The 17,500-nt window shown below is 43.7% G+C and overlaps 2 protein-coding genes across 4 annotated transcripts in view; one reads left to right on the top strand and one right to left on the bottom strand.

The window, feature by feature from the left end:
• The window catches only part of PLCL2 (phospholipase C like 2), a 217,978-nt gene that overhangs the window by 79,913 nt on the left and 120,565 nt on the right, over nucleotides 1-17,500 (bottom strand). For all 3 annotated transcript variants that reach the window (XM_075586902.1, XM_075586904.1, XM_075586903.1), the window contains exon 3: nucleotides 20-2,503. In XM_075586902.1, the coding sequence (XP_075443017.1) occupies nucleotides 20-2,503 (2,484 nt within the window). The remainder of the gene's footprint in view (nucleotides 1-19; nucleotides 2,504-17,500) is intronic.
• Nucleotides 12,873-17,500, top strand: part of LOC142488852 (uncharacterized) — a 25,421-nt gene continuing 20,793 nt past the window's right edge. The window contains exon 1 of the mRNA XM_075589189.1: nucleotides 12,873-13,014. Coding sequence (XP_075445304.1) covers nucleotides 12,873-13,014 — 142 coding nt within the window. The remainder of the gene's footprint in view (nucleotides 13,015-17,500) is intronic.

Genomic DNA, 17,500 nt, shown 5'->3' with positions numbered 1-17,500 from the left:
TATTTTAAACAGCCCATACCTGCATATTTTCTCTTAGGTCTGTAGCTTCCCTTATTGGCTGGAGAGCATTTTTGAACACTTCATCAATAGGTTTCATCCATAATGTTCTCATGGATGCATAGTCCCTTGATTTCTTTGCTTTTCTCACGGAGAGACCACGTTTATGGGGTTTCCCTCCACCCCTTCGGTTTGTAATAGCCACGTGGACAAACAATGATGTATGTGCTAAAATGTCTCCGGTTAACGACTGCAGAGGAACATGCCTGTACCCGGTTTGTAGGCATTCAAATGGAATGGTGTACTGGCCAATAAATTCATCTCCAATATAGTCATCGTCCAGTACCACAAACCGCACCATCGCTAGTTCAGGGAGATTAATCTGAAATTCAAAACTTTCATCGAAAATCGGGTTGTCACCATTTTGATGTATGGTTTTAGTTCTCTGCTCAGCACAGTCCGCTGGTATGCCATGAATCTCAACATAGACGTAAGGATCTACAACATCCCCTTTGGCTCCCGAGCCTTTGGGTTTTGGAAAGTTCTGCCCACTGATGATTTTAATGTGAAGAAGCTGGGGAGAAACGCCAGGCACGGAATCTTTTGTGTTTGCGCTGAAAAAAGACACCGCTTCGCGCATGATGGCAGGACGCAGAACATAGCCACAGTTCCCATTCTGACGGAACCAGCCAATGTTAAGATCCATCATTAATCCGGGGGTCTGAAAATTCATTGCCACTATTTGGCAACCGCACTTCCAAAAATCCTGAGGATTCATGTTGCTGGAATCTATTCTCATTGGACTGGGGAATATCCTGGACAGGTATCTTTTGTTATAGTTAACAAAATCGCCAGGGTTTTCATTTGTATATTTGCCGGCCGCCACTTCATTAAAGGAGCACACTTCCCAATACTTCTGATTCTGAAACGACATCTGAAAATCCGTGAACTGAACCGATTTGCAAATGCCGACTAATTCCGAAAGCTCTTTGCAGAGCTGAATTAGCTTCACCGTGACGATGTTTTGCTGTTCATCCACATCTTTCTCCACCCTTTGTGACATCTCCAGACCTTCATCTTCATCTGTGACATCTCCCTCAATTCCAGAGCAAATAGGGGGAAGTTTCTTTGCCTTCATTAGTATCTTCCCTTTCAATGAGTCAGGAGATGGAAGATAAGAATCTTCTGCATTGGGAGAGGTTGTGTATAGCTTTTCGCCCAAAATTTTCTTCATATGCTGAACCATAACTTTCTGTTGCTTAATGGAACAGTGATTTTCCAAGCACAAAATGAGTGGGTATTCCGATGCAAGGAAGGCATATTTGTTAATTATATCAATCACACTACGGAAGACTATCTGTGATGTCATTGTATGACCTGTATAAATTACAGGTTCATTGTCTGGACCATCCCATACATCTAATTCAACACTTCGGCAGCCCATTTTGAGAGCCCGAATATAGCCTGTAATATCAGAAGGACCCCGAAACTGGTCTTCTATTAGGTATGTATTATGTGATGCATTTATATAGTAGTGGGACAACGATTGTGTCATGTCCTGACAAACGTTCTTGTGCTCTGGATCAAAAATAAAACAATCAGGTGACATAAGGTAATTTGTAAAGCCGTCTAAGGATAGGCACCCTTTCTCGTGACCTTTAGAAGGTTCATATTTCTTGATGATATCAAGGCTAATCTCTTCTGTGACGTGCGCCATACCTTGCTCGGCTTCCAAAAACATCATAAGGTCTTTGGTATCCAAGAACTCTTTATTACTTGAAAACTGAACCAAGAGGAAGTAAATTTCGGGCCTTGTACAAAGCTCATGAAAAACTTCAATGAATTCATCTTTTGTAACATCAGTGCTAATTTTGTCCTTGGACTTCTGCAACTCTTTGAATTTTAACTCTATTTTGAGGTTTTTTAGACCGGGGTTTAAAGTTTTTATAAATTGTACTGCTCTACAAAGAGGTATGCGTCCCACATTTTCTTCATCCACTTCCCGAAACATTTGTGAAAGCCACGATGCCCGCATATTATCCTGGAAACTCTCGATCATGTCCAAGGTATGCTTACCATATGAAATTAAGTAACGTAACCCTGTAACCCAGATGTTTGCTACATCAGGCGAGTTTGCCACAAGATCTAATGATTCGTAGTTCTCGCCATATATTATGGAGAAAGCACAGTCTTCAGATATCTGATCATAAATGCCATTGCTACGGAAAATATCAGTATTTTTTCCGGTTCTGACTTCTTTGACCGATTTCATGTCAATTTTCGCTTTTTCAGAATCCTTCTTTGAGGGCTCCCACCGCAAGGACTGCATATCTGCGTCCAGGAGAAAATATCGGTGGTAAACTCTAGAGTTTGACCGAACTTTTTTCAATTCCGAGCCATCAACCATCGAGTTAATGCAGTCACTTGCGCTGCTGATCTTTTTCTCAGTGGGCATGCTGCTAAACGACACCGTTTTCTTCCTCTCTCTTTTTTGTTTGGTTCCATCCTGAGAAAACAAGAGACAAAAAATGGATTTAACCACCTGATTTTTTTTTAAAACAATTAAAGTACGTGAACAGGGGGGAAAAAAACCCAGGGCAAATGTTAACCTTTGAAGGCTAGTAACTTTATTTTTTCTTCACTTGGTATGACATTGGCTTGGAGAGAGAACAATAGTTTCTAACATAGATCCCCAAACGATATAATCACAAATTTAAACACTGATGCAGGGGGGTCTCAACTCCAGTTCTCAATAAACCCCAACAGGTCAGGTTTTCAGGATATCCCTGCTTCAGCACAGGTAGCTCGATGAGTGGCTCAGAGCTGTTGGGGGGGTCTTGAGAACTGGAGTTGAGAAGCCCTGCACTAATGTATCAACTGTGCAAACAGACAGGATTTACATACTTGCCAAAATAACACCACCACAACATGATGTCATTCCCCAACACCAATGGATGGATTCTGTTTAACACGTTGCTAAATTTTGGGTATGTTTAATGATCTCGCTTTTTAATCCCTCCCTCCCCCCCCCCCCCTCAGGTATCAAGGTGCAAACATAGTGTTTTAGTGCTCCGGTGCAATGAAAGTGCCAGCAATACCTTTACCCGTGACATCTGTTGCTACCGTTGCGAAGAAATCTACAATAAATCAAGGCAAAGGTGTGTAATCCAATTATGGTACAACAGAAATCAATTGACCTACACCTCAAGCCTCAAAGGACTTTGTTAGGCCGATCGTTTTGCTCTGTTATTAGGTGCATTACAATGCTAACTAGGTAAATAAAAGAAGACTGATAATTTGCTGAAACTACAGTATATAATAACTGGTCTATTATAGGACAAGAATGCAGAGTGGATTCTATGCACTACCGGAGAAATTATTGTTTGAAACAATGGCCTTAATTTAATGTGATGAAACAGCAGAGTAATGCATAGCATAAGTTAACAGTGCGTTACACCACTTCTCATCACACTCAATGGGGAAACGGTGTGTAACGCACAAAATTAGGAAGCTCTTATTACCTTCTTTGTTGTCTGCTACGGTTGTTTTTACATAAAGTCACATTGCTCTTTTTATGGTTTTAAACCCTATTTTTCCATTATGGTATGTACGTGCATACAAGTTTACAATCTTCATGTGGCAATTCCTATTTGAACATTTATTGTTGTAACTAGCAGCTGATGAATAAAAAGGATGCTGCTTTCAGGGAGACCGGTTTGAGCTGAGGTTGCTTTTTCTAAATCTGGACATTAAGGCGACCACAACAAAGTTCTATGTCTTCAGCTAAACTTAAACTACGCCATGCAATATTTAAGGCTACTTTGAAATAGTACTTTGAGGCTGCAGCTGCTACAGTACGCAAGAGCCAGAAAATGTAATATCACAAGTACACACTGTACTAGGCCCATGTTTCATCAACTACATTTGGTGTCAACCCAAAACGTTTTTCTATACTGTCATACTTTAAATAGGAAACGGACAATGGGAAATATACACAGAAACACACCTATAACAACTGACAACGCACATCTTCTTACAAATACTTAGCTGTGCCCTCTATTAATAAAAAACCTGCAAGAATCTTCATTGTAAAATATGATGCTATTTCTAGCAACCTTTATAGCGGAAAAAGGAAAAATCTATGGCTAAAATCCTTACACCCCTCTACCCCCCGTTTGTTTATTTTTTTCAACTGGCAGATGCACGAAACCACTAAAGTTTATTACAAATAAAAGGAAGAAAATAGAGACAATGGCAAAACGGCAAATGACTCAAGCTCAAGGTTATTCCTGTGGAAATATTACACCTTCCCGACCTCCTTCTGAAAGGTCAGATATGAGAGGATACGTGCTTCACACACGGCTATTTATTTGATTATAAACAGAAATGCTTGAGTAGAGCATGGTCAAGTTGAACTCGGATATAAAAATACCAGATTTTTCTATTCCAACTAAACATTAATGTGCAACGCACATTTTTTGTGCACATGAAATCCCAAGCGATGCATAGAACTTATTCAATGTACAAATTAGTATGTACAAGTTCAACACCCCTTAAGGAGCAGTCCCACCTCGATAAAGATATATACACACACGTGTGTGTGTCTGGGTGTTAGATAGATATAGATGATATAGCGATAGATACACACATACACACACGCTACTTGTGGTGCATTTGCACATCTCAGACAGGTCTGCAACCCACTATCTCTTACAAAACAGTACTTTCACGGCAGCCAAGCATTCTGGGTAATGACATGCAAATGTGCTGTATTGCACAGCTTTTCAGCACAGCCTGGGAAGCAGGGGTTCCACAGAGCTGGTGCCGCCGGTCCAAAACCCCAGCATCACCCGGGCCAATGGGAAATGCGGCTGATGATGTTGCAGCTTCCTATTGGCCCATGTGAAGCAACACATCGATTCCCCCTGGAGGGGACTATACCGGTGGTCAACTTCCCACAAAGTATCTCGGGAAGCAGGGGGTCCCCAGAGGTTAAAGAAGCAGGGGGTCCCCAGAAGAAATCACCCTTCTTCACATCCATGTAAAAAACAGACTAGGCAGAACTGCTCCTCATGCAATAGCTAAAGGGTGTAATTGCCAGTGCTTATGATATTAGGTGTGCCATGGCAAAAACAAATGTGGCCAAGCCAGGCTTTGCTGTTACTTTTAGTTACGTACCTTTAGCATCACGTAAGTGTGAAATGCAGTGCCTTCAATTTGGCACATTCATCAGAAACTTGAGACTTTACATGGCACCATCAACCAGACACATATTAATAAAATAGAATAGCTTCGTGCAGGTTTTTTTTAATAAGCCAAAGGTCAGCACATGCAACTGTAAAACATATCCAGCAGATATGTATTTTGCACAAAGATAACAGTAGCAAAATGCATGGAGATGTTTCTGCAAAGGTGTGTGTGGCGCACAACTGTATTTGCGGAGTACTATTAAAAAGGAGCAATCCAAGCCGTTTTTTTTCTTTCATTTAAAAAAAATAAATACAGAATTAAAGCAAGGGGTCTCCGGAGCTGACCCCATTAATTTCATCTTCAGGGACCCCCTGCTTCCGGAGAAACTTACCTCTGTACTGTAGTTTAAAGTCCCCACCCCCACCCCCAACCCCAACCGTGGGGTTCCTGCAGCCAGAAGTAGTACAGCCCGTCCCCACCCCCACCCCCAACCCCAACCGTGGGGTCCCTGCAGCCAGAAGTAGTACAGCCCGTCCCCACCCCCACCCCCTACTTCTGGATGCAGGAACCCCACAGTTGGGGGTGGGGACGGGCTGTACTACTTCTGGCTGCAGGGACCCCACAGTTGGGGGTGGGGGTGGGGACGGGCTGTACTACTTCTGGCTGCAGGGACCCCACAGTTGGGGTTGGGGGTGGGGACGGGCTGTACTACTTCTGGCTGCAGGGACCCCACAGTTGGGGGTGGGGGTGGGGACGGGCTGTACTACTTCTGGCTGCAGGGACCCCACAGTTGGGGGTGGGGGTGGGGACGGGCTGTACTACTTCTGGCTGCAGGGACCCCACAGTTGGGGGTTGGGGGTGGGGACGGGCTGTACTACTTCTGGCTGCAGGAACCCCACAGTTGGGGTTGGGGGTGGGGACGGGCTGTACTACTTCTGGCTGCAGGGACCCCACGGTTGGGGGTGGGGGTGGGGACGGGCTGTACTACTTCTGGCTGCATGGACCCCACGGTTGGGGGTGGGGGTGGGGACGGGCTGTACTACTTCTGGCTGCAGGGACCCCACAGTTGGGGGTGGGGGTGGGGACGGGCTGTACTACTTCTGGCTGCAGGGACCCCACGGTTGGGGTTGGGGGTGGGGACGGGCTGTACTACTTCTGGCTGCAGGAACCCCACGGTTGGGGTTGGGGGTGGGGGTGGGGACGGGCTGTACTACTTCTGGCTGCAGGGACCCCACGGTTGGGGGTGGGGGTGGGGACGGGCTGTACTACTTCTGGCTGCAGGGACCCCACGGTTGGGGGTGGGGGTGGGGACGGGCTGTACTACTTCTGGCTGCAGGGACCCCACGGTTGGGGGTGGGGGTGGGCACGGGCTGTACTACTTCTGGCTGCAGGGACCCCACAGTTGGGGGTGGGGGTGGGCACGGGCTGTACTACTTCTGGCTGCAGGGACCCCACAGTTGGGGTTGGGGGTGGGGACGGGCTGTACTACTTCTGGATGCAGGGACCCCACGGTTGGGGGTGGGGACGGGCTGTACTACTTCTGGATGCAGGAACCCCACGGTTGGGGTTGGGGGTGGGGGTGGGGACTTTAAACTACAGTACAGAGGTAAGTTTCTCCGGAACTTTACAAATTTACAAAAAGATAAAACTGTAAATTGCAGAAAACCGTGGGTGTCCACAGAGCAGGAATCGTCATCATCGTCAACTCTGCAGAACCCACGGGATCTACCAAGGTTAAAACAACAACCACAACAACACATGCAGTTCTGGGGGGATTGCTTCTTAAATGTTATGACAACTTCATAATGGTTTATTGTTAAAAAAAACCCAGACAAACCAAAAAAATCCAAATATATCAAGCTGCCGTTTAGTGTTAGAGAATGTATTTTTCCTGCAAAACAAATACTTTATCAAAAATAACACTCTGTCCATGTAATATTCAGTGGGGAGCTGTGCATGGATCTCATAAAGGAGACAGCTATGTCTGAACCTTTACTACTTCTGCTTGCTCAATGCATGTGTTATATTAAGGATTTCGGTTATATGAATAAAATAATAGATTTTTTTTATTTATTTTTTTAATTAACAGCAGACGTTTACCTGCAGCAGCATGTCCAGGTGCACAAAAGCTTCTGTCTTTCTTTAAAGTGCTATATAGTACACACGTTATTTCTTTTTCTCCATACATTAGAAACGATCACTGCCAGCAAGGTAACAGCTCCAGCAGGAAAGACCAGAGGTATTTTATTTATTTAAAAAAAGGATTGTCTATTTAAGAAGATATGTTGACCTGAGGCGCAGCACTTGATTATTATATAAAATATAATTATATGGTGTTCTGCAGAACTCCTCCCGAACCCTAAATGACTTCACTAATTTGTAATGTGTGCTCTGCTGCAAGTAGATAGATGCATGCACGCTTTCCATGGTGCATGGTGTCAATGCGTCACTTTCGTCAATTAGCAGCAAAATAGCATTATTTGGAACATGATACACAGCAACTAGTATTGCTACTGTATATACTTCCACTCCTTAAAGTGCCTATTCTGTACACAAACTGCATATTTAGGGTGACCAGATTTTAAAAGTAAAAATGGGACACAAAAAAAAATAAAAAATAGAAAGTAAACAAATTGCATCACTTAATATTTTTAAAATTATAATGGTATTTGTCTAATACCGTCCCCAATTATGCTATATTATTAATTCCCTCTCCCCCTCCCCCCAGTCTCCCGCTCTCCAACCGCGCCCCCCCATTCTCCCGCCCTCTTTCCCCTCCCCCCAGTCTCAACTCTCCTCCCCCCAGTCTCCCGCTCTCTTCCCCCCCCGTCTCCCGCTCTCTTCTCCCTCCCCCAGTCTCCCACTCTCCTCCCCCCATTCTCCCGCTCTCTTCCCCTTCCCCCCAGTCTCCCGCTCTCTTCCCCCTCCCCCAGTCTCCCGCTCTCTTCCCCCTCCCCCCATGCTCCTGCCCTCTTCCCACTCCCCCCATGCTCGCGCCCTCTTCCCCGCCCTCCATACTCCCCCCTCCCTCCATACTCCTCCCTCTTCCCTCTCCCCTCATGCTCCCTTCTCCCCCACAGTCTCCTGCTCTCCTCCCCCTCCCCCCAGTCTCCCGCTCTCTTCCCCCTCCCCCCAGTCTCCCGCTTCCTCCCACCCAAGAGATCAAATTCATTGTAAGAAAACCCCAACCCTTTGTAACAGCGAGTCTGATTGAAAATTGCAGGGAATCCTTAATGGGTTCCCCGGAGAACCCCTGCTGAAAAACACTGGCCTATTGTAATCCAACGTAATTCTGTCTAACAACGAATCATCCTCAGGATTGGTTGAAGCCCTCAATTGCTTGAAGATCACGGTAATGTAAATATTTCTTATTTATCTTAATCTTTAATACTTTTCGTCATATCTGATGATCTTCCTCAATGTCCTCTCTCCACCGAAAAAGGAGGTGATATGGGAGGAGCGAGCCATTATATTGGGCCAATTGCTGCCACATACCACATGTAAATGGCTAGCTATGACGTGCATGCCTTCATGACCACTAAGGCTAGGGCCCCAGTGCCTGCGCTGCACGCGCGCCTGCGAGGCTGGCGGCGCGTGCAGGTGAATTCCCCGGTCTGCAGGGGGAAAGACGGGGGGAGGCGTGACAAGGCGTGGCCATGACATCACCGGCAGGTTCGCCATCATTGGCTGAACCGCCAGAGGGCGTGGCCTAGTGTTCCGTCGCTAGGTCAAATCTCAATTTTCCTGACTCCTGGAAAAACTGTCGGCTCATCGCGGCGGCCGCCCCTCGCAGCGGGCCCGGCCCCATTGAGGGGCGGCTCTTGTCCCAGCAGTAGCCAGTGGGGACCAAGCCTAAGGTTCCAAAGGAGTGATCTGTTCAAGCCGTTCACCCGAGATACCTGGGATATTTGCCAATTAAAACATGTCAAATATATTCAAATAATTGTAAGGATTACATTTCCCAGGTGTCTTGGGTATGGTCACATACTCGTCTCTCCTAAAGCTAAAATCCTATTGTGCCAACCTAAGCAAGGTGAGATTTCTGGCTATCTACAAACTGGCAGCGTAATGAAACCAATACAAAAGGCCGTATTGTGCGGTTTGGACAAGCGTTAAGGGCTCAATGAAGGCAAGATGGAAATAGGCCCCTTTAAGTGAGCATAAGATGAGCAGAGGATTGTGGGTGTGGCAATAGTGACAACTAGTCTCCTTATTGAGTGACAATCTTTACAACTGAATTTGCCAGTAGCATTACAAATCTTAACATGAGTGCAGCAATTGGACAAGCTTTCATGTGAGGTTTGGCTCAAAGTTGATTTTACAGTACATGCAATTGCAACTTTTAGTGCCAGAGGCACTGAATAGTTAACAGTGCCTTTAAATGTGACGATGGTACAGACTAGTAGCCTTTAGAACATAGAAAATGTATTTTAAATTACTCACAAAATATAGTGGGGAAGAGGAGTATGGTTATTTTGTAGTTAAGTTAAACATGTTATATTGTTGTACACTGCATTATTTGTTACTAGGCCTACTTGTTATTCATAAGAACTCCAACATATGTTTTTCACAGAAAATATGTGCATTTATTAAATAAACGAAATATATATTAAAATTATCAATCAATTCTAGCGTGGCTAGTCGTCACTTGCTTTTGTATGCAGTGTCCATTGCAGTATAGACATTGGCAAGATATGCCTAATGTTACCTTGAGGTAGGTGATAAAAATTGGCTAAATATTTTGGCAGCAGCCGGATATCTTCAAGTATTGGAGGTTAGTAAATAGCATGTGACTTAGTAGTTTGATGTTATTGACTCATTTGCATAGGTGGACATATCCTTGCAGTAGAAAGCTCTTTATCACTGCTTTACTGCTGGCGATGTCCCTTTAGTGCAGTGGTTTCCAACCTTATAGTGTGAAATTCTGTGGAACCCCAACCCTCTCTAATAGTACATCTGGGATCAAATGCATTATAAATCTTTCTGTATTTGGGTCAATTTTCATATGCCCTGAAAATTGCAGGGAACCCTTTAGGGATGCCCGGGGAACCCAAGGGTTCCTTGGAACCCTGGTTGGAAAACACTGCTTTAGTGAATAGGTTACACACTGATAACGCTAGTGGACTCATCCTCGATCCTGAAGCTCAAACTTCACTGAGCTGACAATTCTATTGATGTGGGTCTGTGTTCCAATAAGAATTCCAGGAAAGAGAACGCATACAGAGTGGCTCAGACTGGCTTCAGTCACACATCTGGACTAAATATGCGATGCAAACCTTTGTTCACCCCCCTTTGCTGCAAGAAGGGCTAGACCTGCATTGCAAGCAATGGGTTCCTTATGTGTTGCTGGCTTTACTGACAGCAAAGAAGTGCACTTATTCAGTGCTGGAAGTGCTTAGGAACACATGCTTCTGAGGTTATTCTCTTCACTGGTTTTATGATACCTTCAGGATATGTATACATAATTGTGCAGAATAAATTAACTGCAATTTGTTTCATTCATTTAGCACCAGTTTAGTGGATCTGGTCTCAGATCATTTGCCAAGTCTTCTCAGAGCTTTGTCCAATGAGAGACCCTATAAAGGCGGGGGGAAAATACACAGTGAGGACTTGTCCGATGACTAAAGAGATAAATCTGTAATGAAAGAAAAAGTATCCAATGTGTTCCAGATTGAAGAAAGCAGATCAAAAAGGGTAATTTAGAAAACTTCTAATGTTTCAAGTAGTACCTCAATGTTTTTCCTTTTATACACCTATGGGAATGTTTGGGATTTTTATGAGCGGTGACCCTTTTTGCTCCAATATAGCAGTTATTATAAAAGATCCCTGCATGGACGTATTACAAAGCAGCTCCAGGTTGCAAATAACGTAAAAATAAATATATTCAATATAAATTGCCTGGGAGGAATGTATTAAAGTAATGCGGCATTTAGCGATGAACATCTTCCAGGCAACAGTTATCCCCTCACTTGCTTGCTATGAGCTTACACCAGAACAGCAGACTGAACTCGTTGGGGCCTATGTACTAATAGTATGTCTGTAAAACAGATTTGCATTAATATTGTAGGGCTAAAAAGTAGTACAAACCTTAATACATTTTGTGCGGTATTTATGAAGGTCATTTTGTATGATGCGACGTTTGAATCATTGCGTAACATCACATAGCTGTTTGATATAATTCACATTTAAAAATAATGATCTGTATTTATTGTATGACTACAATGAGTAAATATCACTTAGTGTTATTTAATACAGTATATTAAATTAACATGTACTGTATAATAAAACATGTGCAGTGTCTTCATTGTTCATAAGTAACAACTTAAGCACTTCTATCAATATAAACAGACTGTCGGATTTACAGTATGTCAGGCTTAACTTGGCATACAATTTGGCGCAGTTTTGAATAATTGAATCTGTATCACGGGCATCACTACAGATCTGCCTCTTAACACCGGCTGGCGCCAATATACTCGATTTAAAAAAAATATGTGATGCTTACTACGCACAAAACAAACAGACGAACGCGCATTCATTTTACGTCAAAAATTACATTTGCAACTTGCATAGACCCCTTCCTGCGGAAATCAATGACATCAAATCATGCTTCTCTCACATTTTCTAAATATAAGCTGGTCTGAAATTTTTCTACTGTGGACGCAAAACATTTTTCTTGGCTTTTAAAAAGGTCTACATTGTGATTTTCTAGAACCCGCTTTATAATTCAGCCCTCATTGCTGCAACCTTGGAATCACTGCTCAATTATCTTCTCACTCTTGTATTAGCAACTGGTAAAAAAGAACCAAGTCCCTGGTGCAAAAAGACAACATTATACCAGTCCCAATGTGCGGCTTAGAACCAGTTCCAAATGGTGATTCCAAGTGGTTACTTCAAATATTGGTAGTTCTGGGGTAACAACAAAAAGAACAGACCATTGCGCAGTATTTCTCCACAGCACGGAACGCTGCACAGTACAAATGCCTACTTACAGCATATAGGAGACTCAAGGGCAATTACCCCTGAGGAAGCGACATTCCAAGTCACGAAACGCGTAGGGTGGAGCTTACATCGTTTGTCAGCATTGAAGTGGAGCCGACAGCATAGCATTGACGTCATCAGGGGAGGAGTAGAGTTGAGTCGCAGTCGTGAGGAAAGGAGAGAGGAGTGAGACGCTGACCCCAGCTGCTAGACGCCGTGCTCCAGGGACTCAGGCTGCGGACAGCATCATTTTATCACGCAACAAGACCTGACACATTATAAATGTTTCATTGTGGTCTTGCACTTTCAATAAATGTTTAAATTGTACTACGCTATGTATATTTTGTTGATGGGTAATTCACCTGTTGGAGACTGTGTGGGATCAGAGGATCCAGCTACCTGATAGGTCCAAAGAAATTATCCATTGCTCCTACATGCTGTAAGTAGGCATTTATACGGTGCAGCGATCCGTGCGGTGGAGAAATACTGCGCAATGGTCTGTTCCTTTTCTTGAAGGGATTCCCACTCGTGCCCAGTGAGCAGTGATGTCACTATGTTCTAGAAGCAGGTTCCTCTGAGTTCTGACAGAGTCTCACTGTGAGTCCTGTATATATGTTTAAGTGTATAGTTATGTATATTAAGAGTGTTCTGTCCCTTTTATTATGTTCAGTTAAAGAACGTACCCTATATAGTTAGCGCTTGTAGTGATGGCCCAAGATTGTGTTCACGCGGGAAGAGAAGCAAGCATGTTCTTAGCAGGAGTTCACAGAATAGTAACTCCGGAGAATATTTGGATCGGCCCCACCAGGAGGTCCTTAGTAAACACCCGATCCAATATGCATGGACGAGGTATGCAGTACACAATAATGGGATGCTGATCTCAGAAAGCAGAGTGAATTCCCAACAGGGGCCCTCCTGAGATGGGGCATTTTTAACGCTATGCAGGAGATTGCTAATCTAACCAATACTAAGGGAAACCAACCTCAATACCTCCCCACCATAGGAGTGAGAGCTACCATGGGAAGAAGCACATAGTAACTGCTATCAGTTAACATGTCTAGTGTTAAGTTTGTCCTTGTATGGCGAGCCTTATAAACGGATGTCGAATAAAGCTCTATTTGTACTATAAAAAATTCCTGGCGCCCATCCTTATTCTATCTGCATTTCCACACCCAACCTACACCAACCGAGAACACTGAACAGGTATCAGAGACTGAGCACAGCCATGTATATAATCAATTCTATGTAAACTCCATTAGAGCCGGGCAAGGAAGGTTACATATTGATGAAACAAATCTAAAATCCAAATAAAGAAGACAAAAGTCTGGTTAACTCCTAAACTATGATCATCGAATTGTAGTATTGGCAGAAGAATAGGGACATCCATGATAACTTTTTACAGATGTGGCACAACTCAGGATCGATATCAAGTAACTATGAAGTTGTCTTACGGAGAAGCACTGCTTAGTAATAGATCTTCTGGTGCCAGAAGGCGCCTTGCAACATATTTACTTGCAGGGTCGGCAACAGGTTGAGAGCTGGACATGGTGTCCTGGGCCAGAGGTGAAGAGGGCCCGACTGATAAACTAGAACTTCCGGGGTCACTCCTGGTGGCAGCGCCCTTCCCTGCTCCTAGTCTGAAAATGTCATACACTGAGAACCGCAACAGTCTTGTAATCCTCCTCTTCCACAAATGGCCCTTACAGACTTCCCCCCCACTCCACAAACGACTTGTTTCCCAGGTAGTGCAAGGAGTCCTGTGCGCCATCAGACCTGTCAGCGGGCCTGTCCACTTAAATGGGCCATAAGGCATTCCAGATCATATTTGTGCAATCCAAAAGTAGGTCCCTTTAATCCTACTGACTACCAAGAAAATCTGCATTGCGTTAATTGACCCTCTGGCAAACCAACAGATTGAGGCAAAGAAATATCTGGATATTGGCGGAAATACCCAATAAAGTATTACATTTGTTATTAAGTGTTCCTGGATTCCTTATGTGTTTATTAGGCTTTACCAAGTTCTTCCAAGAAATTACTTTGCATTTTTAGCCCATCAAGTTGTCTTACAAAACTTAAGAGCACACTGGTAATAAGACTTTTACACACTATATACATGCATGCATACATACATACATTTGAAGGGGAGATAAGACAAAAAGCACAATATACTGAAAATAGATCATTCATCATACATAATAAGTAGAACACTCACATTTAGAAAGTATAAACACCGCCTGTAGAGAAACAACGTCTCTGTTTTTGGCTTCGTTATCGGTCACACTGCGGTGTCTGGGTCTGCCAGCAAAAGGACCTAACACAGCCAGAGTAGAGTAGCTAGGAGCAAAACTTTGTGTGGAGCAATAACCCCTATTCCGAACAGGTTATTTTTTGGAAGCTCTATATCGATTATGTGCTTATTATTTGGCACGGAGATGAATCCTCTTAATTATTTTTGAATTATATTATACGAATAATTGGAATCTTATTTTCACTGCCAAAAGTGATCCTGTAAGTATTATTTTTTGGGATTTAAATCTAGGAGATAAGTAGTGAAGTGTAAATGATTGCACAAACATATTTGAAGGACTTGGATTAGCAGCCAGCACTGGATATAGCATGGTTGGAAGAGAATACCTTTTTGTCAGTTCCAAAGGTCGATGAGGAATTGCAGTGAGATGGGAGTTCTTCACAATAGATAAAGTTCTTTTCAGAAGGATAGACTTGTTGACTCAAAACAGACCTCTGTCAATATGTCTGTGGTACCTCACTACCACCATGCCATGGTCTGGGCCCAGGATGTGGGTGCATATTGACGCTCAGTAGAAAACGATTACTAAAGTCAATATACAAACAAAATATCTAAAGGTCGTATGTGAAATGCATACCTGAAATCATACAACAATCACACAACTGCAGTATGTCACAATTGGAGCTGCCATTGTGCCGACCTGGATTGGTTTTCAGTTGCACACAAATATGCAGGGACACAGAACATGGTTTTGACCGTTTGACTGACTTACTCATCATTTCCAAATAGTACAGTGGTCAATTTGCACTCCATGTGAGATATCTTTGGCCTGTTTAACAGGGGGAAAAATGAAATGTTTGCTTCCTGTGGTTTGATGTTGAAATCTGAAAGGTCTCACATGGCCAACTGCAGTTTGCATAACAGTAAGTGACAGTATCTTCATTTGGCAATACCGTGGAAGAAAATCAACAATAGTTGGAAAACCGTGCAAACTTTGAAACAATTAATATACTGTTAACTGTCTGCTATAGTATTCATTCATCTAAGCAATGTAATGTATATGGAACATCCAGGGAAGGAAAAGTATCCTGGCCCACAGAGAGACACATATGGGTGATTGTACCAACTTTCCAAAATGTCGTGCAGCCTTAGAAGTTGCTAAAATGGTGAGATTGTAATGCTTACATGGCATTGTTACAGCCTCATATTTTTGCTTTTGAGTGTCGCATTCACTGAAATACTCCTCTCTCCAATGGATAGACAGTCCACCTAGCAAACCAATTTCATGGTGTGTCTCTTAAGTGACAACTTATGAAATAGCTCTGTGTTGATATGTCATACATCAATGACTGATGTTGGGAGTGCAAATATAAAAAAGTTACGGGACCTGGCGGAATATCAATATTGCGTATCCAACTTGGTGTATTAGATATTCATACAGTGGTGGAAAGAATGCATCAAGTTTTTAGTTTTATATATATAGACCCCTATGTAGGCAGCATGGGCATGGTTTGTTTTAAACATTTGAGCCAGGGAGTCTCCCACAGCATGACTGCTACGGTCCCGCCTGGGGGAAAACCCCAGGAGACGTTTGCTCCTTTTTAGCCTGAATAATTAGGACTATATTATGGCCGCTGAAAAAGCAGTTGCCGTAAGTTGGACCAGTAGGTAAGGAGAACATTGATCATACTATCACGAGTGAGGTCCCAGGTGGCACAGAATGGGGAGGGTGGAGGGGTTGGGGGAGAAGAACCATTACCTGAAGGTAAAACGTGGGGTAATTATTCTCTACTACGAGATCCCTATTTAAAGTATCATTGCTTTAAAACAGTACCAACAAATAATGCAGACTTCCATTAGCAGGGATGCAAGAGTCTCCTGCCTCAGACTGGAAGATAACCTCAGTGAGCTGCATTTTTCATTTTCTGTACATGTCAAAACACCATTTGAGTTCAACTGAAATGGCGGAACTAAACGAATGAAATCTACAGATGAAGCCATTGGCGCAGTCTAATGTGATTGGTAGAAAGCGAAATAAACCGAGACAGCATTAAACAAGGGGTCTGGCATTTTAATGCTGCGGTTCTCATAGCAACATACAGTATAGGAAGTAAAGCATACAGCCACATAACATCTCCCTTTCTACATGCACAAATACTGCAGAAATGCAACAAATCATTCTTTGTGAGGTGAATTATGAAATAATGCTGCAGCAACCGCAGGGATCAATGCTGCAATTGTATGCAGCTATTACAGAGTTCACAGAGTTTATCCTGAGAATGGGGGGAGAGAGAGAGAATGGGGGAGAGAATGAGAGAGAGAATGGGGGAGAGAGGGAGAGAATTGGGGAGAGAGAATTGGGAGAGAGAGCGAGAGAATATGGGGGGAGAGAGAGGGGGGAGAGAGAGGGGGAGAGAGAGAATGGGGGGGGAGGGGGAGAGAGAGAGAGAATGGGGGGAGAGAGTGAGAATGGGGGAGAGAGAGAGACAGGGAAGGGTGGGATGAGAATGTAGGGGTGGGGAGAACGAGAATAGAGGGATATGGGGGGAGGGAGAGAGAAGGGTGTGTGTGTGTGAGAGAAGGGAGGATAGAGCGGGGTAGAGAGACATAAAGGAGAAGGGGCGCAGTTGGTGATATCATTTGTTTTCTAAAAATTTTTTTTAATGTGTCCCGGAATTTACTTTTGTAAATCTAGTCACCCTAAATATAGCTATATATACTGCGACATATCCAACTGGTTTGATGGTTCTCAGCACAGTCTTCTAGGGCAGGGGTGCTCAATTCCAGTCTAAAAGACACCCAACAGGTCAGGTTTAAAAGATGTCCCAGCTTCAGCACGTGGCACAATCAGTGGCTCAGTCGGACAGCCACCTGTGCTGCAGTCTAGGACATTTGGTCTCGGCCATTTCGCCGCAATCAAACAACAGCCTTTTTTTCGCTGTGACTCACCCCGCCGCTAAGTTAAGTGCCTTACTCTAAAACCTCCTACCCCAAGCCCTTATCCTAAAACCCCTTAAATAAACCAACTGCCTTAAGCGCTAAGCCCCATAGCAAGCAGAGAGCAGCAGATAGGCAGCAGCCCGGGGA

This window comes from Ascaphus truei, chromosome 2 (genome assembly GCF_040206685.1).
Source record: "Ascaphus truei isolate aAscTru1 chromosome 2, aAscTru1.hap1, whole genome shotgun sequence".
Lineage (NCBI taxonomy): Eukaryota > Metazoa > Chordata > Amphibia > Anura > Ascaphidae > Ascaphus > Ascaphus truei.
The sequence above is the reverse complement of the archived record's forward strand: the minus strand, read 5'-3'. Positions and strand labels throughout refer to the sequence as shown.